The sequence below is a fragment of the Diceros bicornis genome, chromosome 12 (assembly GCF_020826845.1).
Source record: "Diceros bicornis minor isolate mBicDic1 chromosome 12, mDicBic1.mat.cur, whole genome shotgun sequence".
NCBI lineage: Eukaryota > Metazoa > Chordata > Mammalia > Perissodactyla > Rhinocerotidae > Diceros > Diceros bicornis.
The window spans coordinates 37,024,296-37,042,437 of NC_080751.1; the positions used below are offsets into that span (position 1 = coordinate 37,024,296).

The 18,142-nt window shown below is 40.7% G+C and overlaps 1 protein-coding gene across 1 annotated transcript in view; it reads right to left on the minus strand.

Moving 5' to 3' along the window:
• Positions 1 to 2,942: 2,942 nt before the first annotated feature.
• The window catches only part of STON1 (stonin 1), a 51,027-nt gene continuing 35,827 nt past the window's right edge, over positions 2,943 to 18,142 (minus strand). Inside the window, exons 2-4 of the mRNA XM_058551275.1 lie at positions 15,890 to 17,866; positions 8,283 to 8,485; positions 2,943 to 6,018 (exon numbers count right to left, since the gene is read on the minus strand). Of these exons, the coding sequence (XP_058407258.1) occupies positions 5,944 to 6,018; positions 8,283 to 8,485; positions 15,890 to 17,819 (2,208 nt within the window). The 5' untranslated portion in view covers positions 17,820 to 17,866 and the 3' untranslated portion in view covers positions 2,943 to 5,943. The remainder of the gene's footprint in view (positions 6,019 to 8,282; positions 8,486 to 15,889; positions 17,867 to 18,142) is intronic.

Below are 18,142 nucleotides of genomic sequence, written 5' to 3' on the forward strand. Positions count from 1 at the left end.
TTGTTATTTATCAGTTTCTGTATAGACTGCATCGTGCTCACCACCAATAGTCTAATTTTTATCCGTCACCATATACATGTGCCCCATAAAGTAAGCCTTCTGTACTTCAGAGTATGGAAGACACTTTCAGGAATCCCTTATGTGTTTAGCCATTCATAGACTTACTTGTGCTGTAAGATTTTTGGAAACATATTGTTTGAACATTCTCCTTATAAGAGAATGACAAAATCCACCCAGAAAGATTTCTGAGAGAAAGACAGCACCCATCTTGAAAAGACAATGCTCATTACTGATTTCTGAGGACTAAACAGGGTGAAGGCTTGTCCCTGAGTCAAGCTGGCATGGAATATTCTCCTGAAAGCATATATTGGCTTGTTCTTACCTAAGAACTTGAAAGTACAGTCCTGGGCTGGAGCTTTTAGAGACCACATGGACCTTGTTACATGCAACTGAGAGCTCAGAAACCAAACAGGATGGATTCATTATAATATTTTATAAATCTTTTAAAGTAAGCAGATTTAGAGTTTATTAACCCTTATTAGAAAAAATTTGTTTGAAATCTGTTGAGAAGGAAGGCACTATTTTTTAGTACATAGAAATGTTTAGAGATAAGCATGGTATTTAAATCTTTGGGATGTGTAAAATTGTATTCAACAGCATTTTTAGACAGGCATTAGGAATACTTTAAAGTGTTTGTCTACCGCGTTAATTTTAATTGTACTCCACTAGACTCACAATGCTTTGGAATGCTTTACAAAATGCCCCCAAGATCTTTTATTAATCATAATACAAGCACCACCAAATCAAATGCTGAGGTTTCTAACTCTGGGTAGCAGCAGCTTGCCTGCGAGCACCCTCTTCTGTTTCAAGAGTATACCGCAAATTGCGTTACATGGAATGCACAGCCATTCTGGGTAGTATAAAATGGGCTCTCCAGGAAAATGTCAACACACACAATCGTACTATTTAAATATGCTATCCTCCCACCTGAGGTTTGTAAGGCTGTTCTGCAGCAAATAGGTGAGGGAAAGGTTGCAATCTCCAAAGTGTAAAGGTGATTTGCATTTCTTCTCCAGAAAGTCTCATAGAAATGAACTTTAATCTTTTAAAACATGAGTCAACTAGTCTAATCCGTTTCCTTTTTCCTTAAAGACAGAACATGAATTTAAAGGCATATTACTTGCCTTAGATAATATTATTTAAAGTATTTTGTATAACTCAACTATTGCCATTCTGTCTTGCTTTTAAAATTAATTTACAGTCAAATTCATATTTAGATGCCAGTTCTAAGCAGGAACTTATTAACACAATAATAAAAAGAAAAATCTTTTATTTCACATAAACTGGGAAAATATGCAGGTAATTATTGGTTGAGCATGAAATGCACATTGAGCCCCATGAAATTGCCATCAAGAATGGTTAAATAGGGCCGGCCCCGTGGCTTAGCGGTTAAGTGCGCGCGCGCTCCGCTGCCAGCGGCCCAGGTTCGGATCCCGGGTGCGCACAGACGCACCGCTCCTCCGGCCGTGCTGAGGCCGTGTCCCACATATAGCAACTAGAAGGATGTGCAGCTATGACAGACAACTATCTACTGAGACTTTGGGGGAAAAATAAATAAATAAAATCTTAAAACAAAAAAAAAAAGAATGGTTAAATATTGACCATTTCATATGGTTCAATCAAATACATCCAGCCCTGTACTTTAGGACTGTAGGTAAGAGCATGAAAGGTCCTTGGAGGGGAGGAGCTGCCGAGAATGTGGAAGGGCTGGGAGAGACACCACAAAATCTAGTGGAATCACTGTGTGTGTGCACAAATGGGGCAGGGTAGTCTAGGTGGAGTTGAGACAAAACAGGAAAAAATTGATTGATGGGAATTTGAGTCATTTTGTTACAAATATGATCAGTTTATGCCACTTAACCCTTTTGTTGTTCCCGCAGAACTAGAGCCAAGCCCTGTTAATTTCAGTAGTGGCTAAAACAGTGCTTAATGATCTGGCCTCTATGAAGTTTTATTTCCTGATGCAGTTTTGAAATTCAACTTTAATAGCTAGACAAAAATTGAATTTCAACACACGGCAGCTTTCTTATAAACAGGGCAGGTGGAGAGGTTGTTAGGCTGGTTTTTATTAGAGCTGATTTATCTCTCGTATCTTTTATGCCCCCCCCCCCACACACACAGCTTATCTGAAATATATTGTGTACAGTTGTATAAAAATCATTTTCTAAACTTTAAAAAATTGTTTTAAATGCACATCGTTTCTATAGTACTAGTTGCCAAAGTTGGAAAACTCCTTAGAATTCGCCTGTGGACAAAGTTTGTCCTGTTGTCAGGAAAAATTGTGAAAGACTTTGAATAGTAGGTGTCCTATCTAGCTCATTTTATCCAGGTTATCAGCACCTTTCATTGTCTTTGAGTTATTTTACAACTCTGTAAGTTTTAGAAAACTGATAATAATGCACATGATCCTTATCCATATAAATGCAATTAATTGTGTGTGGGTAGGGGAAATTGATTATTGCCCAGTGGATAGATCCATTTTGCATCTATTTATAAATTCATTTCAGAAGTCCTGATTTCCTATATACGTCTCTGCTCTTTGAATTCGCCTTGGAACCAGTTGTAACATCTTACCAGTTCCCTCATTAGTTAATGAGTTAAGTAAAACCTAGGGCACATACAGATATTATTTCTTTATGAGAGTAATGATTATATCTTCTTTTAAAAATCATTCTTTAACATCACAAATTGTAGTTTGATGGTGTTATTTTTCCAGGATGTGCGAACATGCCACGTTCACTGATTCCTTAATAGTGAAGCAGTATACGTTTGCCTGACAGAGTCAATTGTTTAAGGTTATTGAAATTGATTTCGCACCTTAAAAAAAAAAAAAAAAAAGCCCAGACCTTGCAAAAGAAGATACAAGTCCATCACACAGCAAGAATCATTTAAAATACATCTTTAATTTTGGAAAATCAATACTCAACCTACAAAATACTTTGTTACATGATTATTAAGGCTCAATCTGTTTTAGATTTGTATTGATATGACAAAATCATATTTTGAGTAAGATATAAAAATACTTAGTCATTATTAAGGAAGGCCTTCTAACTGAATTTATAAGAAAAAGGGCTGTATCCTAAGCACAGCTCCAGAATGAAGGGAACTAAAACCTTAGAACTGCCTAATATATAAATCAGGTCAAAACTTCCAGCCTTTATTTATGTGCTGGAAAGTTTTCTTTTTTCATACTTTTTTTAATGGATAAACTATTTCTATTCCCACAGAACAAGGAAATGTCCTTAAATTCAGATCTGTACAATTGGTCAGGTGATCATCAAGCCATGAATTCATTTACACAGTTAATATGATCCTTTGACTGGTAAGGCAACCAGAACAATTAGAGAAGAACAACTAGCCCCCAACTGGTCAGCTCCTGGTAAGTCTGCCATGTGTCAATCAAACCACTGACTCCCAACGGGTCAAGCTCATAAAGGTTGATCTAAATTACCTAAATTAAAACACTGGAAAGGAGTAGTTCCTCCTTCACTCACTTCCTTCCTCCCTTCCCAATCTTAAAAGCAGAGGTTTTTATTGTTGCTGTTGTTGTTATTTTGAAGATCATCATTTACTTTCGGGCAAGAAAGATTTTACTTCCTAATTTGTAAGTCTAAGTGGATCCTACCTGATTTTTCACTTAAAGCACCATGGTCACATTTGACCTTCTGCCATTTCTGAGGTCAGAAGAATTGTGTTAAAAAGCTTCTCCCCTCTACACAGAATGTTAATTTAAGGCTAAGTAATGAATATTTAAGGATCCTAATAGATGTGCAAATTAACAATTATGCTGTAGCACCCTGCTGTTAATGCTATGAACCTTTGCACTGCTGCAGAAATTCAAATTGGGCTTTAGTCAGCCCTTCGTTACTATATTTCCAACACTGAATCTTGAGAAGTTCCTGAAGGCTGGATGGCTATTGAGTAAATGACCCAGCAGTGAGGTACCCACCTATACTGGTCAACCTGTGAAGCATGAGGGGCGCTTAATTGAACCCTTTGCTAAAATTATTTTGATGTGTAAATAATCATTAAGTTCATCTGAATCGGACTCTGAGTTCTTTATGGGCAGGATGCCATATAAGAGATTTGAAAGGAATGGCAGTAATTAATCCAGCTGACTTCCCTGGGATCATGGAGCAGCATCAGGTCCAGCCTGCCTCCATATTTGTTCTGAGCAGTTGAAGTCATTCCAGAATGTGCCACACCAGATGATGAGGAAAGATGGTGGAATTTTTCTTTAAATGACGTACACACAGATTTGCCCTCTTATACATCAACAGTGAGTCTAAAGCATATGATATTATGCGCAATGCATCAAGTGAAGTTAAAAAGAGCAATACCAATTCATTTTATCAGTTAACTTTTGCATTCTTTGCCTTTACAGCAAAATAATGAAAAGCAATAAATTCTGCTGATTGATACAGACCATCATAAATGCTTGTTTTAATCTGCTTTTTGAACAGATTAAAATGTATGTAATACCATATTAAATAAAACATAGGCCATAAACTCTGTGGGCCAACATACAAATGCTGTCTGGAAGAACATTATTATATCAGTTTTGACTCAAAACAAACCTAGTAAGCAGAGAAAAATACCTCCTAATCATATTTAAGATTCAACATACATTGAAGGTGTATTAATACCACATGAAAGACTTTGTTTTTCAGACTAAAAAATACCTAGAACATAGATTTCATAAATTTTTCAAGTCTGACCTTTCACTGTAAATACTGGAAGGAAATTATAAACAGAATTATAACTGCTAATGCCATTGGATTTTCATTAGAAACCAAACATTTACCTGACTTTGAAGAATAGAAATGTCAACTCTTAGAAATCTAGGTAAAATAATCTAGTGTCTTTCATTCTGATCATCTTTTAAGGAAAAATACTCTAGATTAAGCAGAAGTAGCATAAATAACATGATAGCAGAACTAGCATAAAACAATCATAATATGATTTAGACTTCTACTCAAGAGAGGTTTGTGTTAATTACAAATAACACTTTATCAAAATACATTCTTAGAGTTTGTACTTTTGGGAAACAATATGCATGAACTTTAAAAATTCATCTTTAATGTGCATAAATATTTCAACTAGTGTCGAAGACTGGGATTCCATTTTGAAAAGAATCTCTCCAAGCAAAAGGTAATATGCCTTAGTGACTTATACTAAAATATGTATATCAACAGAAATAGCTTCATTGCAACACGCACCAGAATACAAATAGATTTTGAAAATGATAATACCATGGGGGAAAGACAGGTACCAAATACAGCTGATGATTACTCACCAATGTGGTAATAGGACAGGAAGATAAATAATTCAAAACCACAGATACTTCCACATCTCCATTTTAGCCTGTGGTTTCAGTATTATCCTACACCTAGCTACATTTCAGAGATGAGCAAAAGGGAAAATGAAGTATTTTGGTTTATGCCTCCTTTGATTGCCTCACCCTCCGGTACAGGTGCTAACACAGCAAGAAGACAGGAGGACTGGAGGATAATAAATATGGCACCTAGGTAATCCAGAGTGCAAAACCTTCGGCCACTGAGTAATCAAAAATTAAAAACCCTTTAGCCAAGCTGGCTGTTGGGTCACACACTGAATAACAGTGCCCTTGAGTTTCACTAGGAAGCAAAAACATCACACAAATTATAGACACATTTTAGATCAAACCTCTAGGGCACAAATATGTCAAAAGTATAAAATATAGATTGTTCAGTTTCAGGTCTTAACTCCTCTAAACACAGCCATTGGCCCTGTCCTAAGCTCTGTATTCAGAAGTCATTTCCACTATGCAGTAGCAGAAGTTGGTGTGGTTTCTGTGAAGTACATATTTGCAAAGTGGGGCGTTATCATTTACTCTTGCTACTCCTACTGAGTTACGCAGTCACCAGCTTTATCTGGGTCTTCTCCATCGATTTTAATCCACTTCTTTTCTATTTCAACCTGTTATACAAAAGCAAAACATGGGCAGCATTAACAAATGCAACACAGGACAAACACCTGTTCAGTCCTGTTTCATACATGAGGCAAGAACTGTAGCCACCTCATCCTTTGGACACAGACACATCCCCTCCACCCTCTCTGGCTAGCTCCATAGTGAGCACTCTGCTCTCCTTTTGGGCAACAGAGCCCCCCAAATCCTTCCCTCTATGGACAAATCTTGAAGAGGACTGAAACTCTCCTCTCTTCTAAGTCAAACATAGTTTTTATAAAATGTATACAGAATACACATATTGACAAGACATTTATAGATCTGGCTAGACATGAGATCAATTATACTCCCACATCATATATCCAGCCTTTGGACCACTTGAGATTTATAACACACTCCAAATCACCTCTCTCATTAACTAAAACAAACTAGTTTACAAACTGGCAAACCTGCTGGGCAGAACCATCTGCCTGCCCCTCATCTTTTTCATCTTAGCTTGTATGTCACCTCCTCACAGAGGCCCTCTCAGACCACTCTAGATAAGGAAGCCCTCCATCACTCTTTACCCTGTAACCCTATTTTATTCTCTTCTTAGAATTTGTCACTATTTGAAATTATATTATTTATCTGTTTACTAATTATTTTTCGTTCCCCCACCAGAAGGTAAGCTTCATGAAGACAGGGATTTGTCTCTTGTTCACTTTTGCATCCCCCACATCTAGAGCAGCACCTGGCACTTTGAAATTGCTCAATAAATGCTTATTAAATGGAAGATAACATTTTGAAACTGACTGCCACCAAGTGCAGATCAATTAGTAAATGCTGTTAAAGCTAAAGAGACTTGGTTATATAATTTTGAGCTGTCCTCTAAAACTATATGAAACTGGTACATCCATGAGTAGGAAAATAGGTACAAATGAAGTCTCCACGTGTACTTGACCCACATTTCAATCACACATAATACTTATTTTATACCTAGTGTTACAGGTCAAGTTCCCCAAGAAGCAGATTCTGAGATGGAGACTGGGGTGCAGCAAGTTTTCTGGGGAGTGCTGTTGAGGTCGACCCCTGTGGGGAGGAAAGGGAGGGGAAGGAAGCAGAGAGGGAGAAGTTGGGCTGCAATGCAGCCACAATAAGGCTTCAGCGGATCCCCAGGGAGAGCTGAAGCTAGGATGGCCCCGCAGGCTTATCCCAAGTTGAGGCAAGAGGGTCTTTATAGCCCTGCATCCACCAGTCATTGGACACAGGGTACCCTGGGAAGGGGGTGTGACCTGGAGCCAGGCAGCCTTCTTCAGCAAGGGCAATTCCCAACTGCTGGGAGAATGAGTTCTTCAGTCCCGAAAGGGCTGCACAGGACAGCACCCACCCATCATTAATTTTATCAATAGAAAAAAAATCACCGGAGACAAACATATTGGCTTCTAAACAGATGGTCCAAAATAAACAAAAACCCTGACTTATATTACTATATTATAGAACCATCAGTTGATATTAATGGTGTCTTATATAACGACACTATTTCAAGACACTGTGGGAAATATGTGGCAGAGGTTATCTCTATATCTACTAACTCTGAAGATGAGAAGAAATAGTAAGTTTAGAAACAGGTGCAAGTGTATGTCACTTTTTAACTCATCTGGCCCAAGAATGCAGAAGAGCTGATGGTGACCATTTAAAATTCCTGTAGTAGAGTAACTCAGCATTTCCCAAAGGGTGCTCCACAGAATACTATTCTAGAAGATATTGATAGATGTTTATATGCACACGGACATGCCCATACAGACAAGACTCCATAATCAATAAGTTGGGAAAACTGGGTTAAGTTTGACAAGTTTCTTTATGGCAGAACTTCTCAGAGCCTTCATTTAACGTTAATTTAGTGTACGGCATTCCCCAACTTATTTTTGTCTTGGACACAGAACACATCTTGGGAAATGCTATTCTAACATAATTTTTATTATAAATATGCTTCTGAAATGTGAATTCATTTTTAATGCCCTGTTCTTTATTGAGAGCTGAATTATTAATTACGTGGCACTGTGTGCTCAGGCTTCTGACGTTCTCTAGAACTAAGGGGAAGAACTAGGCTCACTGGTGACCACCAAGTTTCCATGGCTGGGCTCTTTTCTAGGCCAAATACACACACACACACACACACACACACACACACACACAAGCACATACATGGTCACTTAAGAGGGCAAAGCAAATATTTAAAGCCAAATTAGGTCACAGCTCTGGAAGCCTCAACCTGAATAAAGCGCTTTGGATGTACCTGAATGTTGTAGCAAGCTCGCTGAAGAACATGTTTCTGTGGCTGAACATCACTCTCCACCCCCAGAGACCTGACTTCTGTCCTTGAGGCACAGGTATCAAGCATCCCAAACTGAACGGTAGCAAACGGATACCAATCAGAGGGAATTTCTTGGTCTGATCCAAGTTCTAGTTTGTAAGACAGACAATGGGGATGATCAGGACCTTGAAGGAAAAAGTCAAATGGTCAGTCAAAGCATTTCAATGGCCACAGAACATTTCTCTTGAACCTAAGAGGCACACATCCCTCTCTTTAATAAGCAACTCCGTTAGCATTGTGGTGGTGTGAATTCCATTTAAACAACAAACCATCAAAATTCATGATTTTGCACTAACTAGGGGGAAATCTGTGTTTTTTAAGTACTAGCTTTAAAATAAGTACAACTTTATTACTATATACATGCATATATTAACTCCTAAAAATGTTTTCAATTAGAAGTATGCTAATTTCTTTCACTAAAAGATGAGTAATATTTATATTAAGCATCATTATTTGGCTACAATGTGTGTAGGATCTGTAAAAAAAGCCCTCTTTCTCCTAAGTAGACTGAATAAGCTCTTACAATTCTTAATTTATACATGTTCTTAGCACTCTGTTTATTGATAGATAATGCAAAGGTAAACTTTAGCCCAAATTAGGTAACATTATAAAAAATTCTGATTTTTGAAGTTAAATTTAACGAAATTTTATTACATTTCAGAAACTACTCTAGAGCAAGAATTCTTTTTTCAGTAGAACAGATTATTTTTACTATGGTAATTCTCATTCATTCTCCTTAAAGCTTTGACTGGAACAGATGTACAATGTAGAGAGGGGCATACCGGCTTTCAGTGTTTCAACCTAATATTTGTTTTCACTTAGTTCAATTTGCCATGTACTGAGCATCTACTCTATGCCAGGCCAGGCTCTGTGCCAGACCCACGGATATTGGATACATGCAAAGATTTTAAGTGGGGTCATGTAACGTGTGTGTGTGTGTGTGTGTGTGTGTGTGTGTGTGTCTGCGTGTCTGTGTTATAATGGAGTAAAAAATAATTTCAATATAATCACTGTAGTAACTCTACAAATGTTCCATAATTCTGTTGCATTGTTCACAGCATCTACATATCCAATGCAGCTATCTTTACTTAAATAAATGTATGACATGACAGTAATTTCAAAAGCCAGATTAAATTACTTCACCACTGACATAGCTCAAGAAAGAACATTTCCATTAGAATATAGCTTTAGGCACAAAAACAAGGGTTTAAAGGATTTCACTTAATTCTTAAAAGATAAATTGCCTTTCATTCCTTACAACCTGTTTCTTATAGAGACTAATAGAATTCTAGGCTGTAAAAGACCTTGAGAAGTCATCAATCAATTAACTAACAGATGCTCATTAGCCGTCTCCACCACGTACATGTGGGTAGGATGACGGTGTCCTCTGAGGTGCTCTATACTACCCAGATCACTGCAGGCGAGTGATAACTTTATTCACACACACACACCCAGCGGAGATTCCACAATCCATCATCCTTTCTAGTCCTCTGTCTGCAGCAAGGATACAGTAAGTTTATTTAAACTTAATTCAGGCACTCAAGTCCTTTATGGCACAGTCATTAAGAACACCAACACTGGGGCCAGATTGCCCAGGGACAGCCCTGCTTGCTACTTAATAGCTGTGTAATCCTAGCCAAGTTACTTGATCTCTCTGAGCCTCAGTTTCCCCATCTGAAAATGGGAGTGATAATGATGCTAATAACATGAACCTTATAGGATTGTTGTAAGAATTAAACCAGTCAGGGGCCGGCCCGGTGGCTTAGGGGTTAAGTGCGTGCACTCCGCCACTGGCGCCCAGGTTTCGGATCCCGGGCGCGCACCGACGCACTGCTTCTCCAGCCGTGCTGAGGCCGCGTCCCACATACAGCAACTAGAAGGATGTGCAACTATGATGTACAACTATCTACTGGGGCTTTGGGGGGGGAAAAAAGAGGAGGATTGGCAATAGATGTTAGCTCAGAGCCAGTCTTCCTCAGCAAAAAGAGGAGGATTAGCACAGATGTTAGCTCAGGGCTGATCTCCCTCACCAAAAAAAAAAATATATGTATATATAAATAAACCAGTCAACACACACAGAGCACCAGAGCCGTGGTATACTACAGATATAGCAGTGTTGGACATGTATGATTACTTTGCAAAGTGTTATTCGATTATAAATCCAATATTATTATTTAATTACTATAATTTTGCTAATGAATTCTACACTTAGAGCTGAAAATGATATTGGAGATGATCTAATTTGATATTCACATTTTAAAGGAAAAAATTCTTTTGGAACTTTTGCAATCACAATTACCCAAGTTGAAGACCTAGAACTCAAAAAATGTTAGGAACAAAACCTTTCTACCTGCTTTTCCAAAAAAAATTGGTAAAAGATAAAGGAGAGCATTTTTAAAGTTTTCTGGAATATTTTTCCTGGCTTTTAAAACCTCTAAACGGTCTACAATGTTTAATAACACACTCCCCCTTTAGACTTGATCTCCTTGAGGAGAGGTATCATGTCTGTCCCTAGCACAATGTCTGACAAGTTTGGGGCTCAAACAGTATTTGTCGAATTTGTGCGTAAAAGAAGAAAAAGAGGAAAATCATGTTATTTATCTCAGTACTGACCAGTAGGGGGCACTCTCGGGCTTTGGTAATTGCTATTTTCACAACATAACTTTCTGGGAATGCAAATCACAAAATCTTAGGTCTAGTTGATATCCTGTCCCTCCTGAACCAAAATATTTCACATCCAAAACTAAATTGCTGAGAGTTGGAGGGATTGAATGGTGGGAGGATGACACAAGTAGAGGAGGAGAGAGCACCAATGTGCCGATGACAGAGAGCAAAGAGAAAAAGTAAAGGCAAGTTACATTTAAAATTTTGTAAAATTGGGAAGGTAGAGACAGATAAACTTGTTAATTGACCCTTCACCACTCCCACTCCCCTTTCTAATTCTATGCCACCATCTGTACCTCCTTTGGCTAACCAATGTTCTCATTCATCCTCCTCTTCTCCTTTGTCTCCTTCTTCCTCTTCTTCCTTTCTCTCTCTCTCTCTCTCCCCTACCCCCCACCCACCCCCAACAAAGCCTGTGCTTGGAAAAGGCTCCTCTGTTCCTCTGTAGTCATTCACACCTTAGTCTGAATGAACTATCTGAGCTACCTGCCCAAGGCCAACCTTTGTTGTAAAATGAAAGACCTGCCCACTGTTAAAGGAATATTAAGCATTGACATTGACATGCTAGTAGAAGAGACATTTAAGGGGCCAGAGGCCCTTCCCCCCTCCCTTGAAATCACATGTAAGTGAAAAGGAAAGGTCAATCCTGATCTCAAATATCCACAGTAGGAAAAGCATAAAAAAATTTTTAATTAGTACATAGTAGACTACTTCATATATTCTCTTTCAGTTTCCATTAAAATATTTTTTCTAACAGTATAAGTTTTTTTATAAACTAGCTTGAAATGGGTAATGTTTTAAAGACTTTAAAAGAAGTCCTCTGTTCTCTGAACATCCAGTTGATTTACAGACAAACAGAGATGCACTCTAAGCCCTGCTACTCTACGAGTGGTCCTGGCACCAGCACTGGCATCACTTGAGCACGTGGGGGAAACACTGTATGGGGGCCCCAGCTGCTGAATCAGAACCTACATTTTAACAAGGTGATTCACGCGCACAGGAAAGTTTGGGAAGCACTGCCTTAGGACAAAGATTTCCTCTCTGCCCCAACCCTGCTCTTTCTATGCTTCTCCTCCAGGGGCAAATTACCAGGCAGCATCCCATTCTTTGCACTGCCCTCCCCCACCCCACAATGATGAAGCCACATGACAGGGCTACGTGATCCCAGAAGTGTCCTGCCCCCCCAGACTCTACGTGACACAGCCTCACTGCCTTTTCTCTGGGCCTCCTCTTTGTGCACAGACCTGATCTGAACAAAGCAGCTTTGATCCCAAGGGATTTGTTCAGTGAATTATCACCACATAATTCACTGGAATGCTTGTAAAATGTTGTTCTGTGTGGGCCCGGTGCTATGACAGTCTTCCAAAAGAATTCCCGAAGGCCAAGAGCAAGTCCAGCCAGCCTCTCTGGGAACACCCACTCTTGTAATTGTTCATACTGAGCTCAAATGCTAGTAAATATGGGTGGGAGGGCAATAACAGAGCCCCAGGAGACAGAGGATACACAGAGCAGGGACGAGTGATGCCTGGGGAACCATAACAGGTTTCACAGGAGAGGTACCAGCTCAGTAGTTCCCAACTCTGGCTGCACGGGAGAGCCTTTTACAAGCCCCAAGACCTGGGCCTCCCCCAGAGAGTCTGATTGGTAGAGATGGGGTCTAAATATGGGTACGTTTTTAAAGCTCTAATGATTCTAAGCACTCTAACATGCAGCCAGGGCTGGGAAACAGACTTGGATTTTAAAAGGAGAAGTGATGAAGAAGATCCCAGGCTATCTCAGCTAACAGCACCGCTGCCCATCTATTCGCCAAAGCCGGAGACCCTGACCTTCTCCCACCCCGTCCCCCCTCCCCCCATGCCCACAGATAATCTGTCATTGTTTGGGGGGTACCTCCTCTGAATTCCCTCACCCATCCCTCACCTCCTTCTCAGTGCTCCCACTGCCACTGGGCTTGCTCAGCATCTCTCCCCTCCTACCAGCCTCCTTGTATCCATAATCTACTCGTGAATCTCTCCCCCACACTGCATGCCTGACTTCCTAAAACAAGGTATGATTCTGTCACAGTCACGCCTGAAAACACTCCGGAGGCCCTGCGGACAGACAGACTACACACCCCACAGCGTGGTTCATAACATCCTTCATATTCTGGTTTCCTCTCCCACCACTCCCTCGTTCCTGAAACTTAGATAAGATCTCCCACCTAAACGTCTGTGTTTCTGCTATTTCTATCCTTGATGGAATCCTACCGATTCTTGCACGAAGCTTAACCATCACCTCTTCAGCAGAGCCTTCCTTCCCTAGCGCCCCCTGCAGTTTATCACTCCTTCCCCTGGGATCCCTATTATGTACGTTTCCACATGCCTGGAATAGAGCATATTTCCCCAGTGCATTCGGATAGTTGCTTCTGGGTCTGTCTCACCTACTAGACTTACGTTTCTGGGGAACAGGGATCATGTTTGTATCTGTATCTCCCAAGCACCCAGCACAGCGCCTGTACCTAGAGGAAATTTGGTGGGTGTTTGTGGAATGAACGAGTGAATGAGCGAGCCCTCTTCTCAATAAATTCCTGATGACTGAATCAATTAACTATAGCATTAACTCTGAGAGAATGCAGTTATAAACAAGAGCATCTTCACAAGAAGCTTTATATGTTGTTCCCATTCCAAAATTAGAAAAGAATGATGGTGATGCATTCTCAGTTTGAAAAATAAGGGCGGTTGCCCTGGCCAGGTCTAGCCAGAGGGCCTGCTCTGAGGCAGAACAGCTGGAATGCGCGCTGTGCGAGCCTGTCCCCCTGCCCCTCTGACCCCACCCGGACAAGCCAGCAGGTTGTGCTCCTCTCTCAGAGGCATAATCATTACTGCAAATCTATGTGAAACCTACATTTGACCTTTTGTTCTGGTCCCAGTGACCATCTCTAGGACCAAAGGAAAACAACAGGAGTCAGGTTATCACCCAGCCCTCAGGGGACATCTGCGGATCCAGGAGGGTACAGTGGGCATTCCAGTCTGCCTTCCTCTCCTTCCCTTTGAGGCAATAGTATTCTGATTTTGATAACCCCTCTCACCTAAGAGTAGCACAAATAACTTTGAGAATAGATCATTTGGAACCTTGTACTCGAAACCTCAAAACTTGTTTCCCTGGGATGAAGATAATCTGCAAATGGTTTTAATGTGCTTTTCCAGCAAAATTATTTTAAAAAGGCAGGAAACATTACCTCTGTGGATTTTATCATGGAAGACATTCCCATCATGCTGGAGTTGACAGGAGGCGCCATTAGAGGCCATCTGTGTGACCATGCTATCCCATCACCGCCTCGCCCTGCCCGGAGCCTGAGCTGTCCTTGGACTAGTCCTTGGGACTAGAACCAAAACTAACGTGAGTCATGAGAGCGCTGCGGAGCAGAATTTGGCATTAATGGAGAAGAGTGGGGCATATCAGGGAGGACTACTGTGAGAGGCTTCCCTTCTGCACAGGGGCCTGGGGCTCCCCAGCCGCCCAGCTGCGTCTCTTGCCTGCTGGACCCTGTCCGTAGCCCAATCAGTCGGCAGATGTTAAGCTGGCAAACTGCAAGTCATAGACAAGGCGGTCCTGCATCTTCCAGGGCGCGGTCCCTGCCGCCCCTCAAGTCTATTGTGCCCTTCCTGCCCCAGGACACTGCAAGGCCTGCAGGGCAGTGTCCCTCAACCCTGGCCACACATTAGGTTCACCTGGGGATCTCTCAAAACATATGGGTGCCTGGGCCCCTCCCCCAGAGATTCTGATTTAATTGGTGTGGAGTGGAGCCTGAACATCAACATTATTTAAAAGCTCTCAGGCTGTTCTAACATACAGCCAGGTTTGAGAAACACTGCTATAGGGCCACCTCGAATAAAAATGCTTCCTCTGAAGTCCACAGCCTGGAGGGCCCTAAGATGAAATTAGACTTCCCTGAAGGACTAGACCAGCTGTGAGCTATCTAGAAGTGAGGATCAGATCTTATTCATCTTTAGCCCCAGCACCTGATGTGGCGGTTGGTATACAGTAAGTGCTCAATAAAGGTTTGGCTGAATGAATGAATGCACCAACTCAGATGCCCCAGTCTGCCCCCAATTTAGCTCCATAACCCAGTGTTCTACTAGAAATAACTGAAAACAGGGAACAGCCCTAATTTCAAAATTTGTTGTTTTGCTCTATTATATTACACCCACAACTAACTTACTATTTTAAAATAAATGTGGTGCTAGGACTGTCTTTTCAAAGTTCTGAACTTCTAGATTGTTTTCCTTGCAAAATTTTTAAAAATTAGCTGAACTTTTAACGCTTAGGTTGTGTCTACCTAATTCCCAAACAACTTGTCCAGCTGGTCCAATTGGTTGATTCAGCTAAAAAAATCAATTTGGGTAAAAATGAAAGGTAATCTTATTTCAAAAAGCAGGAAGCAAAACCTAAGGAGTAAGTAGTACTGGCTGAGAGTAGGAAAAAGTTCAAATATACTCATGGATGATAGATCTTTAAAAATTAATTAAGGAATCTAAGGTATGTGAGCAATATTTTTAATATTTGAGATTGATGGTTGATGTCAAGAAGTCTAACTAGAAATTTTCCCTCAGTGCCACCATCCACAACAAAATCCCAACCTATGATGGTATTTCTCATGACATTAAAAAAATTTTTTAAGTTAAACTTATCTGGTAGAAATAGGCACAAGAGGACAAAATAAACCAGCTGTTTGACTAAATGTTCCATCTCCCACCCAGCGATGTAAGCGTGGCCACAGCTGACTGAAGTTACCATCTGTCTCAGCCTGGTTTCAACCCAAGGAGAAGGGTGAAAACATTCAAGCTACTTCACATGAAAATCAACTTGGGGTGTTGAATATTTACTTGAATTTTTATCAGGAAGCCGGTCTATCTTCCATACCACGGCCCGGTAGGCACTCTCATATTTTGCTGACCCCACAGTGACCTGTATGACAGGTTCAGATTCAAGTTCATATAAACTCCCCAGACATGCCCGGCGGTTCATTTTGGCTTTCAGGGACTTCTGCCTCTGGAGGTTCATGGTCCAGAGGGCCTTGATCCATTGTGATGGGACAGGAAAGTGTATCATTATATTGTCACAGGACCTCAAGGAACTGGCGTGGGATGGTCTCTGAGCCAATGGGGCCATGTTGACAAAGGCTTGAAGCTCCACATATGCCCCCTGGACAACCACTACAGACTTCAGGGAAAAAGGAAGATCTTCCCCATTATACAAAGTCTTGAAACGCATCAGCTCAAACCGGCAGGCATCCAGAGGTGCAAACTTAATGATTCTTGATTGCTCAAATTCTTGTGCTTTCACACACTTATGAAAATGATAGTCAAGAATATCAATCCCCTTCTTTTCTGGGTCTTTTTCAAAATAGCGTTCATTTCGCTTCTGCAGTTCAAGGTCATTCAAGGTTAAAAAGCATTCCGTGTTCCCATTCACAAAGCAGAGGCAACAGATTTGAGTTATCACAGCACTTTCAACCAATTTTCCTTCTTCTTTAGTGATTTTACCCCAAAAGTTGTCCATAATTTCCAGGGAAATTTCTTGTTCCTCATAGTTCTTTTTTGGTTTTGAAACAGCTGGCAGCTTCATCAGCTCCTCCTCCACAGTAGTCAGAAAGTCAAGGAAGTCGTGGTACTCTGTAGACCCCAACTTCAGCATCTGTTCTATGTCTGGCTCGTGAACTACTTCTGTCTTAGAATGGTATTTCCTTTTTTCTGTGTAAGACACATGTTCAATCTTCACAGTATGGATTTTTCCTGCCACACTAAAGTTCTCAACTTTGGGTTCAGAAAGCCTGCAATGTGGATCGAGCTGTAACTCTTTAAATGGTTTTTCTAACCCCTTCTCATAATACATTTGTAGAATTCCTCCAGGTAAGACCTTTAGAAAAATTGGTCCCCACTGACGGGAAGACATCATGTTCTTCTTCTCAGGAATTCTCAGCATGAAAGACCATCCGGTTTTTGGCTGACTCCTGAAGAGCGTGTGGGGAACAAAGGAAGAGGCAGTGTCTTCAGCATACAGACATTGCATAGACAAATTCCCAAACGAGTCTTGGTTCTCAGCTGATTGGAGATGTTCAAGCTTCTCACAGATGTAGTTGAGTGAACACTGATTTAAACTTTTTTGATCAATAGGCATCTCTTTGTCTCTTAATTGGAACATCTTTCTGCTTCCTGGAGGGTCCAAGGTGAACTGGGAAGCACTGCCTTCATCTTTCCAAAATGGACTTGAAAAAGCACAGTCCTCCCGAAAATACTGAAACTGGGGAGCATCACTCTGGAACCCTAGGCTTTCAGCCTGGTGAGGGCTATTTTCATCTGGAAGACCCACTTTGGGAGCTGGATGCGTACATGTGTGGTCATCAGGTAAAGAAGCATGGGATAAACAGGTTGGTTTAGTAGGCAATAAGGAAGAACCTGCTCCTGGTGTTGTGAGTGGACTGTTTGAAGATGATTCTGGAATAGGATAAAGGACATGAGTCCCTCCTTTGGGGATACCAGGAATACCTGGGAAGTCTTTGGTAGGTGTAGAAAGAGGAGAGTTACTTGGAGGTCCTGGACTGAAGTAAAAGTCTATGATGGGAGAGGAGAGAGGGGTACTGCTGGTGGAGGAAGATCCACTGGGAAATTCCTTAGGACCAGAAAGGTTCAGCTTAAGTCCGTTTGGCCTACAGATGCCTTGATTCTCCAGAGGGAAATTCTTTGACTTTTGAGAAGATTGAAAAGCAGGGTCATCATCAAAAGTGACCCAGTTGCCTGGGTTCGTGGAGCACATCTTTGGGATCAGATTATGGTCTTGTCAATAAATCAGATACGTTGTCTCTGTTAAAGGAGAAAGAGAAAATAAGAACATAAAATGAGAGGAAAATTTTAAGTTACTAGAGGTCTTTAGTTCCGAGAAATACTTGGATTTAAAAGCATCCAGATTCACAGATTAACTGAGCTCAAAGAAATGCTTAAAAACTCTAACACGTTTGATGGCTGAATGGATTTAAAAAACAAGATCTAACCATATGCTCTTTACAAGAGACTCATTTTAGATTTAAGGACACACATAGGCTAAAAGGGAAAAGATAAAAAAAGACATTCTATGCAAAT